Genomic DNA, 26,089 nt, shown 5'->3' on the forward strand with positions numbered 1-26,089 from the left:
ATTCTCCTTCGACTTGTGTTTGCGTCCAAGCCAAGCGAACTTGAGCTCCGTGAGCGATGTTTACGTGTCGCCTGGCTTCAATCTTCTACCCGTCTTCTGAAGAAGTTTGATTTTCTTGTTTGGTTCGTGACGTAGGGTTAGAGGATCTGCAGATCCAAGGTGTGTAAGTTACAGATTCAAGCTTGTTTTTTATGAATTTTCACAAATGAGGCCACAGTTAGCAAGAATTCTGAGGTGGGGGACCGGGATAGTTTTTGCATTGGCTGAGGTAACACTTGACCTGACGACGGAAATAAGAAGCGTGTTTGATATCAGACCAGGACGTCCCGGATGAGGTCAGGACCATGTGGTGGTCGCCGTCGCAGCCGGCTGGGGAGACGAGGCTCCATCACAGACAGACAACCGGCTTTTGATAAAAGAACAATCAGCAAACTGGGGGAAGACGTACAAATATACAGGTGTAAACCTCGCGTGTAATGTACCTCGCCAGAAGGTTAACTTCCCTGCCTGTAAATTGCCCACCGCCTCCCCCCTACCTCCCCCTCCGCCACCTCCGCCGGACAATAGGCTCAGCAGTGGCCTGGTGATTGCCTCTTTTCAAATGGAAATGCCGGTCGCCTCTCTTCTGCCAGGTTCCCCCTAAGCAGTGTACAAATTACAGTTTACAAGGCATGGAGGAATAAAAAAAAAAAAAAAAGAACGAGCAGATAGACAGAAAACGAGAAGGTGGGAGGGGAGGGCGAGCAGAGAAAAAAAGCAGAATATCTTTTCTCTCGCTGTTTTTTTTCTTTTTTTTAATTCGACAAAGTGACATGTAAATTAGCCTTTAAGTGCTCCACTCGGGGACCGTGATCGTGCCCTAATTGTCACAGTCAATTGTGGCCAACAGTCTCTTCAATCCAGGCAGCTTTTGACAACAAGCACGCCAGGATCAAAAGACGAATCATCGACTCCCCTCCCGACGCACACCAACACCCACACACACACCAACACACACATTCGCTCTCTCGTCTGTGATTTTTAGGCGGCTATAAAGAAAAAAAAAAAAAAAATGGTCAAAAGCGAGAGAGGTGAGAGTGATAGCTTTACCGAGTACGGATAGAAAGATGGCAGGAAGTGGTGAACACAACAGCAATTTGCTTCCTACACCAGCTTGTATCAACACTCCCCCCCCCCTCCCCTCCCCATGAATCCTTTCAGCGTCAAGATAACAAACGCCGCGGATGACAATGCAGGAAAGGATGGTATGTCTAAAACAAAATGAGCGGCGGAGGTATCTACAGCGCATCCAGCAGACCGTGAACCGACTTTTCTCCCAAGTCCTACAGGGGCCATAAACTTTCGCGGAGGATGAAACGGATGTGTTTGTCTGAGGCGCCGCGCTGAAAGATAATGCAAACATTCGAGGGCGCAAACGAGCAAAACGGCAAACTCCCGGAGTCTTATCGAAGAGGCCGAGGGGTTCAAAGCTGACGTCTCTCTGCAAAGTTCTGCCACAGCAGGTGAAAAAAGAAAACATTTAGTTTGCTGCCTCCTAGTTTGAAGTAAGTGATCGTTTGGTTCAGACACACAAACACACTCGCACACTTCTTCCAGCCACGTTTGGAGGCAGTGCATCGAGTGATAGTTAGTCTGGACGGACGTAGGCGAAGTCTTGGAAGTCTTAAAAGTTTGTTTTCCTGCACTGTGTGGGGGGATATTATATGTATCATATAGTTTGTTTGCTAACACTTTATTTGAAGGAGTGCCGACGACACTTTCACAGACCTGATGGAGTCTTTTCTGAATGTTTGGGTCATTAAGTGTCATTTGGACCAATATGTGACTGTTAAGGCAGAGTTGACACTGTTTGAAATGTCCTTATGATGATAATTTGACAGTTACCATCTCGTCTGGGAAGGCAGAACCTGGTTTGGGGGATTTGGACCCATTTCATGAGATTGGACACTGATTTTGGATGCGGTATGGGTCATTGTTGGTGTTCCAGTTCATGATCTCCAGTTCTTCCTCGTCAAACTTGGGAAAAACCATTTCTTCATGGAACTGCAATGAGCATTATAATGTTTTTGTTAATCTGTGGATCATTTTCTCGATGAATCGTTCAGATTAGTCCAGAAACTGTTGGTGAAAAATGTCGATAAGTGTTCCTTGATTGTCTTCTTTTGTCCACATCTCAACAATCTTTCAGTTTACTGCGATGGAGGAGTCAAAAAGCTAGAAAATATTTATATTTGAGGCACTGAAATCAGTAATCTGTCTTTGTTTTCTCAAAAAATTACTCCGGTAAACCAGTAGTTCATTGTCAAACCATGAAAAATGGGGGTCAGGGTTAGGTTGCTTCATCGGTCATGTTGTCCTGGTCAGAGTGATATATGTAATTTTTGGGAATCACTGACAATCAACCTATTCAGTCCTGTTAGGTACGAGGATCAAAGATCAATCTGCAAATGTTATTATCAATGCGAGTGACGCATTCTGCGAATTATATTTCTTAATGACCAATTTGCTCCACCAAATATATCTTGAAAGGGAACGTAATTGCTTCTTGGACGTTCAATGGAAACCTTTTTTTCCAGTCCAGGATTTTGTTATTTTTTTGTTTGACTGCACATCAGGAGGTGGTTTCAGTCTCGTCCTACAAAGACCAAGACAGCGGAGACGAAGGGTTTTCTGACCTGTGGCCCGTGTTTTGTTAGATAGAGTTTAATGAAACACTTGGTTAAGTTTGGGGAAAGATTGTGGTTGCGGTTAGATATTAAAAAAAGTCAATCCTGGCAAAGCACAATCGACTTTTTCCAATATTTAACCGCAGCTATAATCTTTCCCTGCATTCAACTGAGTGCTCTGAGTTCTTCCCAGCAAAGCCATAAAAACATGAATCATGTTGTCGTTGCCAGGGGCTGATAATGTAGGATTATTGTACATTTAGAGATTAAGTACTTTTTATTATAAATCTATACAAAAGAAAGACATAATCACGTTTCTAACATAACATATTTGAAAACAGACATTTGTTGCTTACTAAAGGAGATAAAGACACTGAAAGACAGGCTTAAACATTCATATTTTTAAATGTTTTGTACGTATGCAATGTACGTAACTCTACGTTATGTACGTGTAATAACTTATCTACGTCCACTGTCGACAGCCCTGAGCTCGATGGACCTTGGACGACTGAACTTGACTTCTAACTACTACGTCCACTGGAGGTCGCTGCCTAACGAGAATCGTAAATATGGGTCGTGATAAGCTGCTTTCACAGTCGACAGACTGCTTTCCAACCAGGTTGCATCGCGCTTGAGTTGCACCTCCAGGTCTCGGCTCTTCACTTGGTGAGTAAACATGTTAGCAACAAAAGTCGGACCCAGAAAATGTATTTATAGAAACTGTATTAATAGATAATCAGAAGTCTTGGGTTACGTTTCTGTGCATCAAATCTTTAGCTTTATTTGCTTTTTAAAAGTACGCCAGCACGGGAAACGTACCCTTATTTATTGACGTTCTTTGCAGCACATTACATTTTTATTTATTTATTTTTTATTTAGTCTTTAGCCTTCATTTAAAGGAACACTATGCAAGATTTGTCAGTCACTTTCTGTAAAGAAACCATCCAAAGTTGACCGTTGAGCCCTCAACACGGCGAACGACAGGTACTCTGATACGGACACCACAGAAAGATTGTTTGTTGTTTTGATTGAAATACTGATTGCATACTATACCTTTAAATGAATCCTGGTGTTAAAATTAACGTCGCTTTATCGTTCGGCCCTTTTCTCTCTCGGATTTTATGAGAATTCCCCTTTAAATTGGATCACAACGTTTGGTCTGAAAACACGAAATCGAATCATCATCCTGCCTTTCTAACTTTCTAAATAAGCTCTTCCTTGCTGTTTGTTCACGTATCTCCGCGTGTGTGTGTAGCTGCACTCCTACATGTGATTGCTGGTCTTGTTTTTCTAACGGCGGTAAGTTTACGAGCTCCTCTCCTCTTGTCAGTGCTTCAGACCGGTTCATGTCGAGAGATCTGACGTGAGAGTGGAGAAATCTGTGCGAGCCGGACGAGGCTGGAGTTAGATCTTTTTAATTCTATCTCTGTGTCCTGAGAGGATGTAAACTCATATACAGTGGCAGATATTAAGAGCACGCCGATATGCAAATGTCTGTCGAGATTAGAGCTACAACAATTATTCAAATGTTTGATTAATTATTCATCGGAGACGCCGTCAATTATTCATTTCAGCGAGCGATAAGTCGTCTTTTTTTTCTCCTTCTTCTTCTTCTTCTTCTTCTTCTTCGTCTTCTCGCAGTGAAAAGTTTTCTTGTGGGATCAATCAGAATCCCAATCAAAACCGTTTTATTTGTCAAGTACAGTAAATGTGCGGGATTTGTTTTTTGGTGGCGCTGAGAACAGAGACTGCAGCCGGATCAAGCGTCAGACAGTCAGACCGTAGAGATCACGTTACGTATGTGTGTCTCGTTACAAGATGTTTGGACCATTTCTACTAATGATTAGTTTCAAGCACTCACAGTTTTGAGGGCTGTAACCCACTCTCTTTACTGTCAACTGTCAAATAAATGCAGAAAAAAAAAATAGTCTTCTTAAAGGAGCAGTTCACCCCAAAATGAAAAACTCAGTCATTATCTCCACATCGCGATTTAGCCGGGTGAAGCGTCGTAGTCCACAAAACTGAAGTAGCAAGGGACTGAAGAGAAACATGAAATGTCTCCATACAGCTCGTTCTACGGAAGCCCCAAGGTCCCAAACTGATTTCAAAATATGTTATTCTTTAAAGCCCCTTTGTGCAGAACTACGAGATATATCAAAAGGAAATCATAATCGAATCTTGGTATTTTTGTTACCTTGGAGTGAGCTTTAATATCTACAGAGCATGCAGGTCTTCTTCTACAGAGTTTCTACGGTAGCCCAGGAAGGACAAACTACACATTAACTCAACTGTTTCTAGTGGCTTCCGTAGGTGTCCTTTAGTTACACTGCTCGCTAGACGAGAGTTATTCCGCTGGTAGCAATTTTTTGCAATCTCAACACTAGATGCCACTAAATCCTACACACTGGCCGTGCACCAAGGGTTTAGATAACATAGCTGGAGGCCTTGTTTACACCGGCGGAGCTGTATGGAACCATTTTGTGTTGTTTGTCAGTGGTTTTATCAGTCTGCAGCTGCTTCAGTTGTTCAGGAGACGCTCCAGAAATGTTGAGACTTCACCTGACTGGATTTAAAATGTGGGTGAACTGTTCCTTTAACAGAGACTTCACAGCATAGATTATTTAAAAGTTATCATATTTTTAAAAAAAGCCATCCTGCAGCAATGATTAAATTACATCAATCTGAATTCTTATAAACGTGGTGGACAAAACACTGGAAACAACACCATCACCTCGCGGCACGTTTTACACTGTGTTAGCTTTAGCTTTAGGTGGACTTAATAAACTGGCAGTTGAGGAAAAAGAAAAAAACCCAGCTGAGGTAACATTTGAGCCCTCAGAGAAGACTTTATGTTCTGGTTGAATGTGTTGAGAAAGCTCCAAACTTTAATACTGACACGACAGGAGCTTCACTCCCAGGCCGGCAATCAATACGAGAGGGAGACGTGGAGGGGAGGGAGAGAGTGTTGTTGACTCCTCCGATCCTTTTCTCATCGTGATTCAAGCCTCTGAATGTGGAGTCATCAGTCTGGTGATAACTGCCAATACATGATTACATCTGTTGAAGTGTAATTTACTGCAGGACATGTTATACATTCACATATGTTCGGTAAAAACCCCCAAATATCTTCACTCAAGGTTCGATTACTGTGATTTTTAAGCTTTTAGAGCGCAGATCGTCAAGTAGAGACAGCTCAGATGTATTAATGATATTTAATTTGATTCCATTTTCACATTCTAAGTGTTGTATGTGTTAAAAGTCGAACATTTCTGGTTAAAAATGAGCAGAAATCCAAAAAATAAATGCAGTGGTGAAACAAAAGGTGCCTGATGAGACCTTAAAAAGAGAAAGTTATAGGTTTTATCCCAACTTGTTGTTTTTTGGGAGCCACAAAGCGTCTGACCTCCTTCTACAGGAACAGAAGAGCCAAAGAAAAAAAAACCCGAAGCCGAACACATGATATGTTTGTCTTTTTCTTCTAAGTGTCTCAGTCGAATAAGTGGTCATTTGTAGAAGCCTCTGCGCCGTCTTCAGCTAACAAGAGCAACATAAAAAATCAATACTTTTTTGGTGTAAGCATTTGTTTCTGCAGCAATCTGCTATGCAGCCGTTTCTTCTTTCTCTCTCCGCTAGTCCGACTGAGAGAGATCAGAAATGCTCAGAGAAGAGGAGTTCTCTCCCTCCCTCTCGCTCTCTCTTGTTTCTCGCTCGTGGCGAATGTAAACTAAATTCATTTTTGCATGTTTGAGGAGCTCTCGCAGATCACACGCTTCCAGCCTTCGCCTCGCGCTCTTTAATTGTCCGTCAATCTCTGGAGTTGTTGTGGCGTCGAGGCTCTCGCGGTGGCTATCACAGAGCCAAACCCCGGCGAGGGATTGTCGGGTTTGATGTTGCAGCGCGGGGGAACGAGCCACAAACAGGCGCAGAGGAGGAGATGTGATCTAGGATACTCCGGCTCCTCTGTCATGCATTCAAAAAAACCCTCTGAAACGCCAACAACAACCACCGTTATTTTAATTAAAAAGAGGCGAAACTCGCTTTCGGGGGCCGAAGCACAAACTGTTCGCTGAGGGTTTTACACTCCAGAGGCCGAGCTGCACTCACTTGACAGCTGGTTTCAATTCTAGAAGTGAATTTTTCAAAAAATGTCCAAACGCTTTCTGGTCAGAGCAGCTTTGTTTGATTCTCTACATCACATGAAGTGGTTGTAATTGTATTTACACCGACTCCTCCAGCTCGGGGGCTGAAAACAGAAGTTGTTCTCCTCCGTACACTCACTAATACAACGTAAACATGTCAGTTCATGAAGTTACTGCACATCCACTGGACGAACCAGATGGGAACAGATATTATTCTTCTTGGTGTTAATTGCATTTCCACATAATGATCCGTGCAGAGGGGATATCTGAATCACGATGACGTCTTTCACCCCCCCAAAAAAATCCCCTCTTACTTTACGTCTGAGAGACGTCATATGTCAAAATCCAGGCACGATGCGACTGCTCAGAGAAGCATCGCCGCCCAGCGCACGAGGACGACTGATGTGGGCATGAGTCTGTATTGTTTACGGCTGCATGATGGTGAAGAAAAATAAATCATTTTGGGATTATTTTGACAGATATTGCAGTTGAGATGATTCGTGATTTGTGGGAATCATCAGTTTTGCATCACAGTTTTGCATGACAGCTTCTTTACTCCCGTAAATGTAATAGAGGACAGGCTCTGAAATGCAGTATGCAAGTCTCCCTCTGAAGGACATTTGTGGTCAAAGCTACCTGAAGCTCTCGTCATATTAACGTAATTCAAAGACTATTAAAGTTAAAGGTAGAATCAGAGGGATTTGTTCCAGCTGTTCCTGAACGCACCACAGATAGCGACATTTTGTGTCGGTCTAACGTCCACAGTTTCCGTCGTCTTACGTCTTTGTTTTGTCTCGCTACGTCTGTCGTCGGTTGAAATCAATCTCGCGATGTTGGGAATAATAATCCATGATAATTCACCTCACACTTGGCTGCCATTTGAAAATAGATTCCAGCTCCACATGTCCACATGTTTTAGACTACATTGATCAGGTCGGTTCGAGTGTTCGGAACGTGAGGTCTCAGAAAAAAAATCTTAATTTAAGAAGATGTAATGTGTAGATCTTATGAGATCAGGAGAAAGTTGCATAGTTGTGCATCAAAATTAATTTAATTTCATTTATTGGTTTACATTACTTGATACAAGCTACATTTTCAGCATGTTTTTTAAGTAACCATGACACCTGTGGGTCTGAAACAACACGTAATCAATATGTTTTACGTTGTTATAATAGAGGAGCGGTCAGAGCTCAGCAGAGCGATCAGACTTTAATGATCAGATTCTACTTTCATCACTTTCTGACCTCAGCTGAAATAAATATGACCTCTCTTCATCGAAACAGATTTTGACAGTAACCTGATATTTAAGAATGAAATATTAAATCTTGATCGGTTCCTGTTGTTGCCATAAAACTAAACCTTTTGCACAGTTCTGGTTTCAGACTCTGTCTCCACCTCCACCTTGTTTTTTTGAGCGTAATTCCTTTTTCTAAATATGGATATCACAATAATATCACCATCATTAATTATTCATGTGGTGAAAATCTGATACTGTCAGATGCTTAAAGAAGTTCCACCTCTGCTGAGCACCTTTCTGCATGATATGATCAATCTGTCCCTGTCTGTTTATCTTAAGTCCACAGCTGTTGTTCATTATAGTTAAGTGCAAACTGAATTTAAACTGACGTGACATTTTAATCAAATTCAATTTAAAGCTATAGACGAGTTATTATGAATTCCCTGGACTAAACTCTGCGTCTTCATTCTCCCTTCCCCTCCGATAAGAATCGGCCTGTGGAGGAGAAGCTGAATCATTGTTTTTCTTGGAGAAGTGTCAGATTTGTTTGTGCCAACAATTAAAGTATGAACTGTTGGCACAATACATCAGCTGCTGGCAGCTCCGAGCCCGAGACATCAGTGTAAGTGTCGTGCAACTCCAGTCACATCGTCGGTGCGGCTCCGTGTCACGCCGACCTTTGACCTCCCTGGCTGCTGGTTACTATGTGAGACGTCGTGTGAATCTCTGAAATCAAAATGTAAAAAAAATGACGACACTTTTATGATTTCAGGCGCTGAGAAAACGACGCTGGCAACATTAAAACCGGCACATGATCGTTGAGGTGTGAGTGTGTTCGACCCGCAGCACCAGACCTGGTAGACAAAAGTCCCGTTTTAAGATTGAATCCACTTCTTTGGATTCAGCATCGCAAACCATCCAGATTGTTAATTCCTCACAAATCGTAGCAGGTTTGGGTCGAGCTGCCGGGTGTTTCTCTCTCGGAGCTCAGACTGGGCAGAGATTCATAACTGGATGCACCACGATGTCATGTGACTCTCACAGATCTAAATTAGGCCAATAATCAGGGACGCCTGGCGGCTGAGTCGTTGAATGCACAAACGTATACATGCAACTGTGTTTGAGTCCCGAGGCGTGTTCTGCCGCTGTGGCGTCTCTCGCTCTCTCTCTCTCTGTGTGTGTGTGTGCTTTATTCTACTGTACACCAGCGACGGCAACAACAACAGGACAAAAACATTTATTATGTATTAATACGGGCTGTCTTTTTTTAGATGAGTTATTGAAAATTAGACGTGATCTGATTTAGGAAACATGCTGCTGGTTCAGATTTTAGTTTTTTTTTGTGGATTATACACTTTTGCAGGATAATCTTAAAAAAAATCTCGCCTTTATTTCACCTGGAAATGTTCAAATTCGTCAAAAACCACCTCAGGAATTTCAACCAAGCTGCAGAAAAAGCCTCGTCGGCGTTGCTGCGGTGACCTCTGACCTCCTCACTTCATGTCCTCCCTGCCCCGCAATGTACATCCTGAATTTAAAGCAGCCTGTGCACGAAGAGGACGGATTGTGGGAACACGGAGACGTTCAGCTGACAGAGTGTCGGAGCGCTCGGCGTGTCTGTTCTGCGACTCGACGTACAAACAGAAGTCGTAATTCGACTCACATTTTCTAAATGCTCCGAAACATTCCTCCAGCCCTCGCTGCACCGCGGTGTTTGTGTTTACGCTGTCAGGGAAAAAACTAGAAGTGGGCCTCTTTCCTCTTCTTTTCTCCTCACACACACTCACACACACACACACACACACATTGAAGCAGAGAGGGAGAGAAAATTAGGATTATAATCTTGGTAATCAGCAGTCACGCCTGAGGCGGACAGCTGCAGAACTGCAGAGCTCCAATTTAGGTGTTGGACATTAAAAACCATTAAACCCAAGTGAATTTCCACTTATTGATTTTTTTTTTTTTTTTTTTTTTGCGGGGCAACATTTCAACTTGAGGAGAAATAAAAAAAAAAAAGCACGGCGGCGGATGTGAGAGGCTGCGAAGAGCTGCAAATCTTTTATTTGGAGAGAGAGAGAGAGAAAAAAATAAAAACACAAACATACAGTTAAAAATAAAACACAATTCATCAGGAATTATTTGTGGTTATTACAAAATGTGTCAGTTTGTTTTTAGACTCTTCAACTCATTAATTACAATTTTCTAAAAATACATTCCACACATGATTAATCAATGAATTAAATCACACTGACATCTGAGCGTCAACATGCTCAATCTCAAATCAAGAAATAAAAAAATATATATATGTATTATATATTCATGCAGAAGCTGTTTCTGTTCCCACCCTCCCCTCTTTTTTAAATCAATATATTCATTAAGCACAAGGTCCCCCTATAGGTCACACACCGACTGTAATCCGTTTTCACGGTGAATATGCGGCCCCCTGTACGCGCAGAGGTGCCACTCCAGGCGCGCACGGATCGGATGAATGGGACACAGAGCTGGAGCTACGGGTCTAGTGTGTGTGTGTGTGTGTGTGTGTGTGTGTGTGTGTGTGTGTGTGTGGGTGGAGAGAGAGAGAGAGAGAGGGTGTGTGTGAGAAAGAGAGAGAGAGCTGGACTGCTTCGTTTACATGCACGCACCGTGGCAGTAAATTACGCATGACAATAATTCACCCAGGACCGGATCCACGCTGGACCCCCCGAGAAAAAAACGGGGCTGCAGAGCGGCCTCACCCGGCTTCTGCACCTCCACCACCTCCTCCACCTACACCTCCACCTTCTCGTTGATCAACAGGAAGAAGGAGAAGAAGAAAGAAAATAAGTGACGGGAAAGAGAGAAAAGAGAAACTTACCAAAACAAAAAATAGTCAGTTTGGCGTTTGAGTCCTTCTCTGAGTCTCCCCGTCCAAGAGTTGGAAACAGAAACAAAAGTTGAAGATATTTATATAATTGTAAGTATATAATTAGCAGATTATTAATAAAAAATAATTATATAACTATTATGAAACAAGGTATTCCTGAAAAAAAAAGCATCAAAGCAGGCAAAGAAATTCCGACCAAAACGCGTAAAAAAGATTTAGTTGTGATTTCTTTTTGCTGCATCTGATTGGATTTTTTGGGGGGAAGGATGGGGGTGGAGGTGGAGGTGGAGGAGGAGGGTGGAGGTGGGGGTGTAAGGAAGGGAAAGGGAAGGGGGGGGGGGGGGCATAAACCAGTTCAGCCCCTTGATTGATGATTTAATTAGCCATACAGTGGCGAACTGCAGGAGGACAGGACACAAAATAATACTTTATTTACATAACCAATCACGGCGCTGCAAAGGTGGAGCTTCCTCTCTCTCTCTCTCTCTCTCTCTCTCTCTCTCTCTGTGTGTGTGTGTGTGTGTGTGTGTGTGTGTGTGTGTGTGTGTGTGCGTGTGTGTGTGTCAGACATGGCCGAGATGGTTGACTTCTTTAATAAATGCGAGATTCATCCTGTTAAGTGGCGTCCAGCACGAAGAATCACTCTAATAATCCCGGAATCTCCCCTCTGATGTTCCCACAACGCTCCTGCGGGGACCCGCTGCGCGTCTCTCCGCAGTGACTTTACACTCACTTTATTGTACTTTACGGCGTTTTCCCAGCTCCTTTAGTGTCATGTGAATATTCCTACAGAGGCTGCAGCTCCTCTCTGTCACTGCTGGGTTACAGTGTGTGCAGACAGAGGCGCCTAATATCCCGCATTTTTTATATTTTTCTTAGATCTTGGAGTCATTTTGGTGCGTTTTTCCGCCTGAAAAATGACTTCTGCAAATAAGCAGAAGCAACGAAAATGTGTTTCCCCTGCAGAGTGTGACCGCGCGTGGAGTTCACACGCGTCCCCTATGATGATGTACCTGCACGCTTCACGCTGCAGGTACATCACAGGTAATAAAACAACCATAATTTGGCGTTACGCAGCTGGGAAAAAAAAAGCTTATTTTTCGCGCAAAAATCAAAACATAAATTATTCTAGAGGAGCTGAAGGAACACTTCCAGTTTTGCTGAATTCTTTAAGACAAGTTAAATCACAGCAGAGCAAATGGAATCACTCACATGCAGGAAATTACGCACAAGACGGCAGAATTTCTCCCTGAAACAAGCAGAATTCTCCCAAAACACAGCACATTTTTTACGCACCAAAAGAAATAAAAAAAAAAAATACATTTTTCTCTAAATGACAGCGTCCTGACGGACATTTCTTGCAGCGTAGATAAAAAGCCCAACATCCCCAAACCTTTTGCAGTCGCAGCCAATTACAATAATGAAGAATATGTGGAGTCGCCTCCCCACCCCGGCTCCCTGCATCCCGCCGCATCAACCGTGCCATTTCTGCAAATTAAACGGAGTGGAAATAAGAAATAAAAGGAAAAAAAATCCTTACATGATTGCGGTCGGCGTGGACGCGCTCCAAGTTTCTCTCTCCCCCCTACTTCCACTAACACTAACACACACCAACACACAACGCAGCACAACACACACTGGTGCGAGGAGGAGAAGAGAAAGAGGGGAGAAAAAAACACACACTGTCGCCTGTTTTCTTTTGCTCCGCGTCGAAGCCCGACATAGTTGGTTTCACTCAAAAACAGAAGAGATGGAGGAAGAGAGAGGAGAGTGAGGGAAAGAAAAAAGAAGAGAGAGGGGGGAGAGAAGGAGGAAGGAAGGGAAAGGAAGGAGGGAGGGGAGAGAAAGAGAGAGAGGGAGAGAGAGAGAGAGGAAAAAAAAAAAAAAACTTCAACCCAGAAGATGCTCACGTTTGGCTCTCCTCAATTATCCCCTCCCGTGAAGATAGGTGGCGTGCGTTTCAGGGGGCTTCTCCTCTGTGTTACACGGCAAAGAAAAGGAGGTGGAAAGAAAAAAAATGTCATTAGAAGAGGCGTAACACGTCAGTCCCTACCCAGGTTTGTTTCCTGGAGTGGGTGTAAGACATCAGTTGTAAACCTGCCCTAGCAGGAATAGCGGTCCCTCCCTCCTCCCAACTATTTCTAAGGCTTTATTTCTAAGGCTTTATTATCACCGGTGGAAAAGGATCCGCTCACCGACGCGCTCCGGTATCATCCTTTCCTCGCGACTCCTCTATCCACGAGACACCTCTTTACACCCCCCCACTAAAAAAAAAAAAAAACAGGTATGTGCCTCCTTCACTTTCCATTTCTCGCATTTTTCACAAGGTTTGGACGGTGAACTTCTGTTTTTTTTGTTTTTTTTCCTCCCCGCGCCAGAGTTTGGAGCTCAACTTTTTTTTTGTCTTACCTGCACAGGTGGAGATAGGTGCGTTTGTTTTCATTTCTTCTTCCCCCCCACAAACCTTTTCTTTATTTTATTATCATGCCATACTCCGCGGTGTAGAGGCGCCCTGGAAGCCGGGGGAAGTGGGCTTTTTTGCGGGGCGCTTGGCGCCGCGTTCATCGCTGTATCCTCGGGAGGAGAAACAGCCGATGTGCATCCCCGTTTTCTTCCCCTTCAGCTCGCGTTATATTAGTGTCTGTTTGTGTGCCCACAACAAACAGAACCTCTTGTCAATATTCACTTCTCCTAATAACGGTATTTGCGCTGATGAATTAGCAGGGCGAGCCGAGCGGTTCGGGTCTGATCCGCTTTTGTTTTTACGCGCGATTTGCGCCTTAAAAAGATTTTTATTTCTCGCGGTCCGGACTCGTTTTTGGCACGTTCAGACAATTATTCCACATGTGTTATTTATTAGCTGCTGACAAGAAAGGCTCGGGTTTTTAGTTTATTAAACCTCGAAGTGCAATTTTTCTCAGGCGAACCCAAGTGTTTATTGAAGTTCTCTGACTTTTAATCAGACCACATAGTGAAGGGGGGGTGGGGGGGCTCAGTCCAGGCTCGGGGCTCAGTCTCGCTGTTGCCGTCTCCAAACGCGGTGAGCTCTTGGATCTGACCCGAAAAATCTGACAGAAAATTTGATTTATTAGCCTGTTTCGCCTTCTGTGCCAAAAACGCCGGGGCTGAGGAGCGCAGCGAAACAACGTGGCAGCTCTATTTTTTTTAATTAAAATAAGTAAAATGATTTAATTCTGTTGAAAGTGGAGAAAAATACGAACCGGATTGTGAAACTTTCCTGAATGAATTAACAGTAAGTGGAGTGTTTTTTTTTCCTCCTCGGCGGGATGAATTGTGCTTTTTTTTTTCTCTCTGCTTGTAAGAGAAATTCTAATTCTTCTTCTTCCTCCTGCTGCTCTCAGAGCTGAGCGCCGATCAGCTGAAAATCTAAATTAGATGGACACGGATCTCCCTCGCCGCTCCTTCTCAGACTTTCACCCACGGCTCCTTTTTCCTTTTTTTCTTTAAAAAAAACAAAAAAAAAACACAATCCGTCCCTCCATCCAACTTACATTTGCAGTTTCTTGTCGCGCGTCCGGCGCAAGTGGACCTCCACGCTAATATTGTTGGTGCTGCTCTCTCTCTCTCTCTCTCCCTGTCTCTCTCTGTGTGTGTGTTTCCCGTCAGATATCAAGCTGAAAATCAAGGAATCGAGTCCATGCGAGCTGCCATCTGATCCCACACACACTTATCAATGAAGCAAGAGATCATGGCGGATGGCCCGAGGTGTAAGAGGCGAAAACAAGCCAACCCGAGACGGAAAAACGGTAAGAAAACCCACAAACGAAGCAGTCGAGGTGGTGGAGGGGAGAGGGGGGGTTGTGCTTGGATGTAAGCCCGGGTTGAAGGTTTCCACCGCGGGTTCGGGGGTGTGTGAGGGTCCGCGGCTGGTGCTGGTGCGCATTGCTGCCTTCCTCTCTCTGTGTTTTTACGCAGGGGATAACGGGACCGCTATCCGGCAGACAAACTGTGCGTAAACGCGTCCTCCGTGTCGCAGCACTCGCTACGGGTCCCCTTTTTTTTGGATTGTGTGTTACAAAACACTTAGAAAAGAGTGAAATTAAAATGTGTGTTTATTTCGCTGAGGTTGCGGAGAGGTTAGTTGGAAACTTGTGGATGTGTGGGGAGGGGTGGGGGGGGGAGTTGTTGGTGGTGCCGGTGGCTCGGTTTTCCTCGCCCGGGACAGGATCCGCCATGGGGGGACTGTGGAAGCGGCCACTCAGAGCGACGCTGGCTGAGGGGCAGCACTCAGCGCTGCTCGGTGGAAAAGTCCAATCTTGTGACTTGAGTTGTGGGTTTTGCTTTTTAATCCACGCGCTGGGCTGGCGTGCGGGTGTTTTTCTTTTTCTTTTTTCTTTTTTTTTTTTGTCCCTACGTGTGGGCCTTTACATCACCTCCACATGAGGCTCATTTTCAGCTGATTCACCCCCCCAACAGAGGGGCTGTTTTCCCAGGGAGATGGCATGTTGGTTGTGTTTTTATTGTTTACCTCTCGTGTGTCAGTTTATTGCAGTGGATGCATCATGGTTATATATATATATTTATATATGTCTGTGTGTATAAATCGGATGACATGTCCCGATAAATGCTGGACATTAATTGGCTGTGGACTTGGAGCGCTGGAGGTGGAGATTTGTTGCTTTTCTTTCTCCATTTGACTGCACAGTTTCCCACAAGAGGCAAATCTGCAGTGACATTTCCTGGCCCCGTTATTCCTGATTATTCCATATAGGCTCCAAAAAGCAAGCTGAAGCAATGTGTGTGTGTGTGTGTGAGAGAGTGTGTGTGTGTTAAACATCGAGGCTGTGATTCAGCTGCTCACATTATTCGCTTTCCTCCACAACATTTTTTATTTTTTTAAATCTCTGCCCCCACAGGTTATTTATCTAGATCAGATTTCATTTATTGATCGCACAGCAATCGATGGCAGACAAGCATTTTGTTCCACATTAAATAGCACAGGAGCAGAACAGTGGAAGCTGGAGATCTCCAATAAATATATATATTTATATATTTATGTGCATGTATGTACATTTGCAGTTGAGGAGGGATAGAATAATAGCACGCATTTGGAGACGTGACAGCCTGTTCAGAGGCAGCCACCTGTTTTCAGGAAGGGAGAGAAAACCGGTGTTGGCTTTTGTACCAAATGTAGCATTTGATAAAATAATATTAGCAAAGCAAATATAATTTTCACACCCTTAAAAACCTGACGAGAGAGGAGACGGCGAGCTTTGGCAGAGTGTGTAAAGAATATTTTTACCTCGTATGATATAAAATAAAAAAAAGAAAAAGAAAAACGTCTCCCAATCCAGGAGAGTGTACATTAAAAAAAATAATATCTTTTATTTTTTTCTACCCCAGTCTGATGAAACCCCTCCTCCCCCCTCCACCTCCTCCTGCCTCTTCCCCACTCCTTTCCCTCCCCTCCCTCACCCCCTATCCTCCCCCCTGGGAATGCAGAGGCTTATTGAGGCTTGGCCACTCTCTCCTCTCTCCTCTCTCTGTCTCCCTGCCTGTCTCTCTGTCCTCTTCCTGCCTGGCTCTGTGGAGGGATGGCAGGGCAGGGCAGAAAAAGAAAAAGAAAAAAGCGTGTGTGTGACGGCCTCGGCAGGAAACTAACACACACAAAAAAACAAGAGAAAATGCCTCGAAATGCTGCAAGAAACGCACACACACACGGAGAGAAAAGCTTTTTTTTTCTTAATTCTGTCCTCCAGATGGACTCCAGACTCGTCCGCCTCTTAAGTAACGAATCAGATGAATATACACAAATGTGAAATGTGAACAATTAGAGCTAATTCCTCTGTTGGTGCTGGTGTGTGAGCAGAGCGTGTTTGGATGTAAATTATAATTTGCGTGCCACCTGTAATTATTTCCCCTCTAGTTTTTTGATGCTCCTCTGGTTTTGGGATTTTTTTTTTTGATCTGATTAAATTCCTGGAATAGCTGGAATTGTCGGGGTTATTATTTATTTTATTTTTCTCAATATGGAAGGGGGGCATTGCAGCATTCTTGCCAATTAGTATTAATGAGGCGTTTGCTCACTAAGTTGTCTAACCAATGACATTCTCATCCAGATGACTGTTGGCCTTCAGGGTTGGAGGTGCTACAGCAGCTTCGCTCCCGCACTGCCCGGCCTGTCATGTGGTATTTAACCACAGTTCATGACTTATCCCCCTTCCTCGTCCTCCACACCACTGCGAAAAGCCTCTGTCTTCCAGCTGATGCGCTCTGAAATGGCAGCAAATACTCAAAACCTGAGAAATTACATTTTTTCTCCCCCCCTCTTCCTCCCTCCCTCCCTACTGTTACACCGTTACAAATACCCCTTCTCCTCTCCTGGTGTGAAACTTGATCTCGGCAGCGTGAAGTGTTTGAGAGTTTTGGCCCTCGCCAGGTGTTGCTTGTCACATCCAGCTGTGGGCGCCCAACAAGAAAAGGCGCTCGCACACCTGTCCTTTATTTTCTTATTACCCAACCGGCGCAAGCATCAAAAACAAAACCAAAAAAAAAAAAGAGCACAGCCTGTTTTGAAAACAAACGGTTGTGATCGTGTTGTTGTTTGATGCGACGGGGAAAAAAAAGATGAGAGAGGAGATACAGATGTTGCGTAATTTTTTTTTCTCCGAGTGTTTTCTGTAAACTCGCCGTTACTCAGTTTTCGAAGAGCTTCGTTTTTTTATTTTTTTTATTTCCCTCCGCATCCCAGGTGACATTTCAGTGTCGGGACATACCCTCGGAAACGCTCCGATTACATAATCTGAAGAAGAAGAAGAAGAGGCAGAAAGACGAGGCCAATCTCCTTCTCCCTCCTCTCCCTCTCCCTCTCGCTCTCACGCTCTTCCTCTCTCTGGCTGCTGGAGTTTGATATAATAGTCTGAATGTGGTTATCGCAGATTCACGCTTAAGGTGGAGGGAAAATAGGAGGGGGGTAGCTTCGCTTTCAGACCCAGACAATGCCACATTTCTGCCAGTCTAAACAATTTGTCCATCTCTATTATTCCTAAGTTGTGTTCGCAGCTCCCGCGGTAGAAAACAGGGAGGGTGGTTGCGGAGGGGGGGGGAGGCAGGACAAGGTGCTGCCTTTCTTCCTCTTCTTCTCTTGCCCCCCCTTCCTCTTTCCTGTCCCATCCACCAGCCTCCCTCCCTTCCTCCCTCCCTTCCTCAAGGTAGGGGCAGCTTTCTGCCACCGTCATGAGTGAAAAAAGGGGGTGGAGGGGGGGACAGAGAAGAAAAAGAGGGGAGGAGGAGGGCAGGTTTCGCAGGGCGCTCGCGGACAATTGATTGTCAGTGGTAATGTGTTTCATTTACATGTTTATACCGTCAATAGTGGCAGGGGGTTGTCCACCACGCCATTCACTCGCTGCCATTCCCATACGGGTTGGCAATTCAGCCAAAGCAAGACACCTTCCACTCCTGATGGCTTCCTTTTTTCCCATTTCTCTTTGGTAGGAAGAAGCAGAGAAAAGTGTTCTGCGGTGCATTCATGTTGAGGGAAATAAGGGATTATTTTGTTTAAGCAAGTGAAATAATTACTGTGAGATATTACAGGGGCCGGCAGGATGTCGCTGTGCAGCAGGGGGGCCTGTTGTGCTCAGAGTGTCGTGGTGTGCAGGACCGGCAGATAGCCGGGGATGGAGTATTTTTATAACGTCGGGCCTCGTGGTCGAATCAAAATAGACACGTTCCAATTACCCCATGTAAAACGGCTAGCAGGTTTCCCTCAACGCAGGCTAATAAGGAGGCATATTTGTCCTGTCACAACTACACATTGCACTTTGGCGTGCTGCGTGAGGCCTTATTATTTTTTCCGGAGCGTACGGTAGCTTTTCTTTTTTTTTGCATCACTTGATTTTTTTCTTCTTCCTCTTCCTCTTCTTCGTCTTCTTCCCTCTCCCTCGGCTGCAGTCGTCACGAGCTAAATATATCCATCTGCTCAAAGTGTGTGAGTCAAGTGTGTATAGCCAAGCACATAAAAATGAATGGACTTCCCCCCCTTACGAGATCATTGTGATTTCAAGCATGGCGTCGGTAGATATATATATATATATATATATATGGGAGCAGGAGGATGTTCCCTTTGGGTAACAGTGTCATGTCTGAACAGGGAAATATTTCTTGTCAGGGGCCTGGAGTATTTACACTTATTGTAATTATTTTCATTTTATTATATTGTGCGTGTGTGTGTGAGAGAGAGAGAGACGGTGCAGATACAGTCGTCGCAGTGTGATATCTTCGGCGTTTTCAAGCTGATATGTTATTCAACAAATCCTCTAATATGTGCTTTCCACAAGGAATTAAATCAGGAATGTAGCTCAGCAACAGCAGCTTCGCTCCTGACACACACACACACAACAGCAACACACATGCACAGTTTTTTTCACGCTTTGATAAGGCAGATAAAAGCAAATAGCATGGCTTGTGGCTGTACACCCCCCCCCCAACAGACACACACACACACACACACACACACTAATGATCATCTCAACTCCATCCTGGACACTGGACAGAAAACTTCCCTCCCTCCATCTCTTCCTCCCCCCCCAAAAAAATCTCCCAAAAAACATTTTTGACACATTTTCCTCTTTTTTTTTTAATTCTTCCTTTTTTTTTTTCTTCCTCGTTCTTCCTCCGTCGACCGCCCTGCTTGTGTGAAGATATTTTTCGCCTGGCGGCCAGAGAACACACACTTGCAGAGGCACCGCGAGCCTGGACCCCTGACACCGCGGGTCTTTGGAATGCCTTAGGTACGATTTCACTTTCGCTCACATCAATGCTGACCTGAATGCCTTTCATATCTGATCCGCCGTGTCTCTCCTGGTAAACATCCCCCGGGGGGAGAACAAAGAAAGGAGCTCCTCTTCTTCTTCTTCTTCCCTCTTAATCACAATTCAGCCCCCTTTCGCCGCCAGCAGCAGGGCTACACATTTGCATTCAGCATCAGAAAAGGGCCTGAGATGAAAAGGGGGGCGAGGAGAGAGAAGAAAAAAAAAAAAAAAAAAGGAGAGCGAGAGAGAGGAGAGGAGGAAAAAAAAGAAGAAGAGGAAGGGAAAAAAATAGGGAAAGGGTGGTGGTGGTGGTGGGTGGGTGGTGGAGAGAAATAACTAGGGTGTTTGTGGTTGTTTGTTGGTCGTCCCCTGGTTACAAGCCTTTTATAGCCCTCCCTACTCTAGCAGCGACCCAGGCCCCTCCTGACAGACAGATAGTGTTACGAGATGGCATGCCCACACTATTCGTGGCGACTCACACTTAAGAAGAAGAAGAAGAAGAAAAAAAAAATCCTCGCTGCGACCGGCTGGATTGTGCTTAAAGAAAAGGCGAGCGGGGAGCAGGTGTCTTTTCGCGACGCGCTCCGAAAAAACTTCGCAATTGTTCAATCAGTTCCTCTAAAAGCACCGCGATGATTTTCGTCAACACACACAATACGGTTTTACGTGTTATCAGAGTGATTAGCAGGATATCTTTATCATCTGATTCCCACGATGGATGTATGCAAATCTTAAGCAAAGATGGGGGGATGGAGGAGAGGAGGAGGTGTGTAGGGAGGAGGGGGGGTAACCTCATGTGATATGGATTCCAGTTTTCTTTCTTCCCCTTCTCTTTTCTTTTCCTCACCCAGAACTTTTTTTTTTTTTTCCTCCTTTCTCCTTTTTGGTTAAGAAGAAGGATTATCGGTACACCTTCCCTCCCTCCTCCTCCTGGCCAAGCTGCGCAAGGATTTAGGCAGATTTACTTCAGCAAACACCTTTGGACACTGGGGGGAAAGTAGGAGTCTGTTTGCAAAAGGGGCCTTTTGTTCCGAGAGGTTCTGGATAATGCCTTACCAGGCAGCCATGATATTAACCCGTGCTTTGGAAGGAATCGGGGTTGAGGTGGCGGTGGCGGCGGGAGGAGGAGGAGGAGGAGGGGTTAACTCTTTGTATGACAACTCTTTGCTGTCTGTTGCCGTCCACCAGAGAGAAAAAAAAAAAAAATCTCCAAGCTGCCTCGTTGTGCTTGTTTTGGTAAAAAAAAAAAAAAAAAAAGAAAATTCCTGTGATTTTTATTTTTTTTCTGATGGGACACGCTCGGTGTTTTTTTGGAAAAGCTGCAGAAGTTACAGTGTATTTGGGGTGATGCACACACACACTCAAACACACACGACAACTCAAAACACACACACATACACAGAGAGAACTGCCACTGCCAAGAACGATGAAAGCGAGAGCGGTGGCTGGGATCCGTTTGCCTGACTAACACCGAGGCATGAATCAGCCAATAGTGAGCCAACTCTGCCCCTGTGACTTCCCTTTATGTTTAAACGGCAATAATGATGCATCGTCCAAAAAACAATGTGGTGACACAGGCGGGCGACGACGTGGCATTCCCCGCGTGCTTTTGGCCTTAATCTTTTTTTTATTTTTTGTGCATTTTGTTTATGTGGAAAAGAAAAAAAAAACGGTGGGCATGTAAACCAGCGCAGAAGTGTTTCTTTTTTTCTTCCTGCATGGCAGCTGAACTGTTGCTGAACTCCTTCTTCTTCTTCTTCTTCTTCTTCTTCTTCTTCCCCCAGAAGGAATTGCCTCAGAAAAAAAAAAAAAAAAAGGCTTTTGCTCGCCTTTTTAGCCACTTGAAACTATAGAGAGCGCCCGGCTTGTATCCACTCGAGATGTTAAAAGTTAAATTACGCCCTGATGAGTTTCGGCGTTCGGGTCTCGCCGCCGTCGCCGCCGCTGCTGCTGAGTGATTGTCTGGAGGTGGACGAGTCAGGACGGTGTGAAAGAGGCAGGGATGGAGAGTGATGGAGCAAAGGTGACAGACTTAAAGGTGGCGGCGGCGTTCTGCCTGTCGAGCCCTGACCCGCCTCCCCTCCCTCCCTCCATCCATCCCTTCTTTTTTCTCCCTCTCTCTCTCTCAGGATTTGACAGGTCGCATCAACTCCCCCCCTCCTCTTTCTTTTTCTACGCCTGTTCTGCGACACGCCAGTCGTAAAGCAAAGTTGCACTGCAGTCAGATGTCTTTCTCCTGCTTCCCTGACTTTATTTCATGCCTTCTTGCTTGTTTTCTCCCTTTTTTTTTTCATCCCCCTTGTTTTCTCCTTTCACTCCCTGCGATTTTGACACACACACACACACACACACACACAACAAAAAAGAAGAAGAAGAAGCAAACACAGAAATTGAAACTTCAGTGGTCCGGCAAATAATTGCATGCATTTTGGACTTTTTCATTTACGTGTGTACACTCTTTACCCCTAAGCCGGCATGTTTTATGCATTGCGTAGGAGGGGGAATGCATTTTTTTTTTTTTTTAAATATCATGCCTCATTTGAGTCTTTCTCGAGTGAAAATGCAAAGTCTTTATTTGGCCCATCCGTTCCGTCTCGTCCTGCTGTTTGCACTTATTCAGTTGCTGCGCCGCGTCTCGCCTGTGATTTTTCGACATTTTTCCACGCGTTCGACTTTTTTCTTTTTTTTTCTTTTTTTTTTTCTTGCTCTTTCCCATTTGCGAGGGAGTCTGGGCGCGACAGACGACAGGTTGCTGAGCAGGTGTAAACTAACATTCGAGATTTCATAATCAAATGGCGAAAGGGGGGGAGGGAAGGGAGGGAAGGGAGGGGAGGGGGGAGCGAGAAACAACTTTAAAAACACCTTTCGGTCGCCGGAACAATGCGACCGCGTGCATCGTCGTCTGGATGGCCGTTTTTAATATGGGTTTACCTTTCGGATTCACGCTCTTTGGAATGATATTTCGGTGCTTTTACTGCGCATTCGTCCTGCAGATATCGCTCATGTTTGGTCGTATCCTCTCTGAAAATTCGGCGCAGGTTGGGTCAAATGTTTTGCCTTCAACAAACCGGATTGTGTCGTAATAGTGCGACAGAAAGAGCTGATATAGATTAAATCAAAAGGAGGCGAACATCACAGCTGGTTGGAGCTTGAGAGAGAGTGTGTGTGTGTGTGTGTGTGTCAAGTGTAAAACAGGGCACAGCTTCATGACGTTCCCGAGGAAAAAGGAGCAAGAACGGAAAAAAAAAAGTAATCACCTCAATCGCCCATTAAAAAGATTTTTCCCCCTCTGTGCGGCAGCTGCTTCAGAGATGACACCTTTGTGCAAACAAGTGTTGAAAGCAGCCTCCAGTTTCTCTGCTCTGATGTCGGCACCGCTGATCTGCAAGCGCCGCTCGCCGCCACCGCCACATGTGCACACACACACATGCACGCACACACACACGTGCACGCTCTTTGATGTATGTTTGATTGTCGGGTGGAAGAGCTCTTCTGGCAAGGTCACGGCCGCGTGGAACAATCAATAACAGATCACCAGATTAAGGCACGGTGACATCTGGAAATCTAGGCCCTCGTCCACGTTGCGACTCCACACATTTCGCGGCGCACCGTGCTACCTTTAATTCAGGATAATAGAACATGCTATTTGATCAGGGCTCGCTTTCTTACTTTGGTTCATTATTCAGGAGGTGTCCCGCTTCCCCCCCCTCCCGCCACCTAAGTGCACCCCTCTCGCTACCTTTTTCTTTCTTTATTTAACGAGGACTTGTCTGCTTTCGTTTGCGCTCCGTCTTTCTTTTTTTTTCCTTTTTTTTTTTCCCACCGTCTCGCGTGGAAGTAAATTCAGATGTGTTATCTCAATTTAATTGCAGCCGATTGCCGAGCGAGATTAGGACGAAAATTAGGTCATTTTGCGGTTGCACAAATTTCACTCACTTCCACGCTTTTCATCTCGCCGGTGATCAAGCACCTTCGTAACCGGAGGTTGCAGGGAAAGAAGGGGAAATGGTCAGGAATTGCGCTGCGGTCCTCTTGTTATTCAAACATACATTTAACCTTTGGCAAGAGTGAGTCAAGGAGAGCTGAAACATGGAAGGAGGAGGAGGTGGAGGAGGAGGAGGAGGAGGAGGGGGGAGCGCATCTTCCCCGTTAAATGTCATCTGTGGTGCAGTCAGTGGACATGTGTAGCAAAGTCGACCCTGTTAAAAACTCTGAGAGGTGAATTCACGTGTTAATGAGTTGTGACTGGAGAGGGAGCCCCCTCTCGTGTCCCGCCGCTGTCAAACGCGAATGTCAAACAAACACCTCCTCAGGTAGCGGGGGGATAATCACACCGACAGGCCTGTCCTCAGCCTTTCTGACACGCAGGACAAACAGGGGCTGAGGCTGCAGCGCCGAGGAGCTTCTCCGTGTGGTTTCGGGCTGCAGCTCGGCTCTGGGTTTTGGGGCAAGGTGGTCAAGCGGGAGGTCGGGGATTTACGGGAGAGGAGGGGAGGAGGGGGAAGCGTGTTTAATACGTGACAGTAAATTAAACACTGGGAGGTTTTGAGCCTGACAGGGCCGAGCTCTTTGGGGTTGCGGTTGCAGCTCTGGTTTGGGTGACAAAGCAAGAATCTAGGATTTGGTTTGGACGAGGCACCGGAGCAGAATTTCAGGGATGGATGCTTTGTGATTATTTTCATTATCGACTTCTTAAAGTCACGATGAAGTGATAAAACTGAGGTTTGAGCGGGTTGTGGTCATAATTTGATATCGACGCCTCAGTTTCGTTGGCGCAGAGGCGACTGATTGACGAGTGAATTTGAAGCTGGGTTTCAGGAGGCTGGCTGCGGAGGGCCGGATGGGTATTTCCTGACCTAGAAACCTTGTGGGAGATTGGGTCAGATATGGAGACTGGAGCTGAGATTAGGCCTTGTGACTCAGCCTGATCTTTAGTTTAGGTCAAGGCTTCATGACTCCAGGGCCTGAGGTTGTTTTTTGGTTTAAATGTTTTGTACATTCTGAGCGGTTTCGCCTGCGGGGGATCGGTTTTGAAGTCAAGGATGCGACTCTGCTGCTCCTTCTTCTTCTCTGTCTTTTTCTTTCCTGCATTGCTGCATTTTAAAACCTGCAGAATCTGTGCTGCTGCACCACCAAGTCATTAGTTAGAGGCCTTAAATGTGAATAACGACGGGGCAGATCCAGAAAACAGTCGAGTTCACTCTCGGGCCTTTCTGCCTTCAAACTTTGCCTTCCGTCCGGGCCTCCGGTACATTCCCCCCCCCCCCCCCCACCTCTGCTTTCATCTGTCCCACCAGCCAGCCAGTCAGTCAGTCATCTAACCAGTCAGCCCACTCTAATTACTTCTCCCCCACCCAAGGGAAGCTACTTCCTTATCGCCCGGCCGTCTTGCTACAGCATTCCTGAGATAAATTCCCCACCACTTTGTTATTCTTACTACTTAGGGGTATTGGAATTAGCATGTCCATCAAAGCGGACCTTGTACTCTGCCTTCTTTCTCACACCCCCCCCCCCACGACCTTATCAGTGGTCATACATTACAGCCGGGCACGGGACGTGCCCACCGGCTGCAGAGGTGAATAACGGACAGAGGTATCGAGCCGTGTGTCTGACATCAAACGCTGAGCGATGACGGGAGCGATGCAAATGTGCCGCTCGTGGCGCTTTCGCTGCAGCCCGGCCTTTTCGGAGGAAGCGCAGGTACTTGAGGGCTGCGTGGTTAAAGGATTCGCCAGATTGCACTCTGCGGTCCAGGTAGCTGCGGCGCGTGTGTCCTTTCATACCCCGTGTTTGTATTCACGGGGAGAACGGCGCATTAAAGAGCTCCCCGCGACGCCGCAAAAGAGGAAAAGCGGTCGTTCTGCGCGCCGAGCGAGCCTCGCTACCTTTCAGCCCCTTCATACCTGTTTAAACCTCCACTCGGCAATTTTCAAACACGCACGAGCATCCCTGGGTAAATAATCAGAGCTCCATTCATCCCTGCAAACCACACTTTTTTTTTGTGCAGATGTGCAGGTTTGATGGAGCTTTACTTCCTTCCTTCCTTCCTTCCTTCCTCGCTTCCTTCCTTCCTCGCTTCCTTCCTCGCTTCCTTCCTCGCCGTATGTTTCCCAACATGGTTTATACCTCAACAGCAAGCAGACGCCGCCTTATAAACTGGCAATCACAGTATCCCTAATGTTATTACTTTTCATAATTAGTTACAGCAACACTCATTCCACGACTGGCGGAAAGGAGTATTCCTTAGTAATTAAGGTAATGAAATATTCATTTATGCTACCTTTTCAGCAGTCTCACAAATGAGCCAGCCATGCTTAATGTCCGCCCTGCCTCTGATTTTATTATGATGGCAGACTGGCACATCTGCAATTAGTACTCGCGCTGACAGTTAGCGTTTTTTTGCGCGGGGCGGT

General features: G+C 45.3%; 1 protein-coding gene and 1 long non-coding RNA gene across 9 annotated transcripts in view; one reads left to right on the top strand and one right to left on the bottom strand.

Annotated features, from left to right (window-relative positions):
* Positions 1 to 10,073: 10,073 nt before the first annotated feature.
* Positions 10,074 to 14,540, bottom strand: LOC115576844 (uncharacterized). Its single transcript, XR_003982953.1, has 2 exons — positions 14,418 to 14,540; positions 10,074 to 12,881 (listed from the first exon to the last, which is right to left on the bottom strand). It is a non-coding gene; the product is annotated as an uncharacterized LOC115576844 (long non-coding RNA).
* Positions 12,875 to 26,089, top strand: part of zeb2b (zinc finger E-box binding homeobox 2b) — an 89,843-nt gene continuing 76,628 nt past the window's right edge. For 2 of the 8 annotated variants that reach the window (XM_030409425.1, XM_030409428.1), the window contains exons 1-2: positions 12,875 to 13,189; positions 14,533 to 14,672. In XM_030409425.1, the coding sequence (XP_030265285.1) occupies positions 14,600 to 14,672 (73 nt within the window). In that variant the 5' untranslated portion in view covers positions 12,875 to 13,189; positions 14,533 to 14,599. The other 6 variants (XM_030409422.1, XM_030409427.1, XM_030409423.1 and 3 more) reach the window with 5 other exon arrangements.

The sequence above is a fragment of the Sparus aurata genome, chromosome 24, assembly GCF_900880675.1.
Source record: "Sparus aurata chromosome 24, fSpaAur1.1, whole genome shotgun sequence".
NCBI classification, from domain to species: Eukaryota; Metazoa; Chordata; class Actinopteri; order Spariformes; family Sparidae; genus Sparus; species Sparus aurata.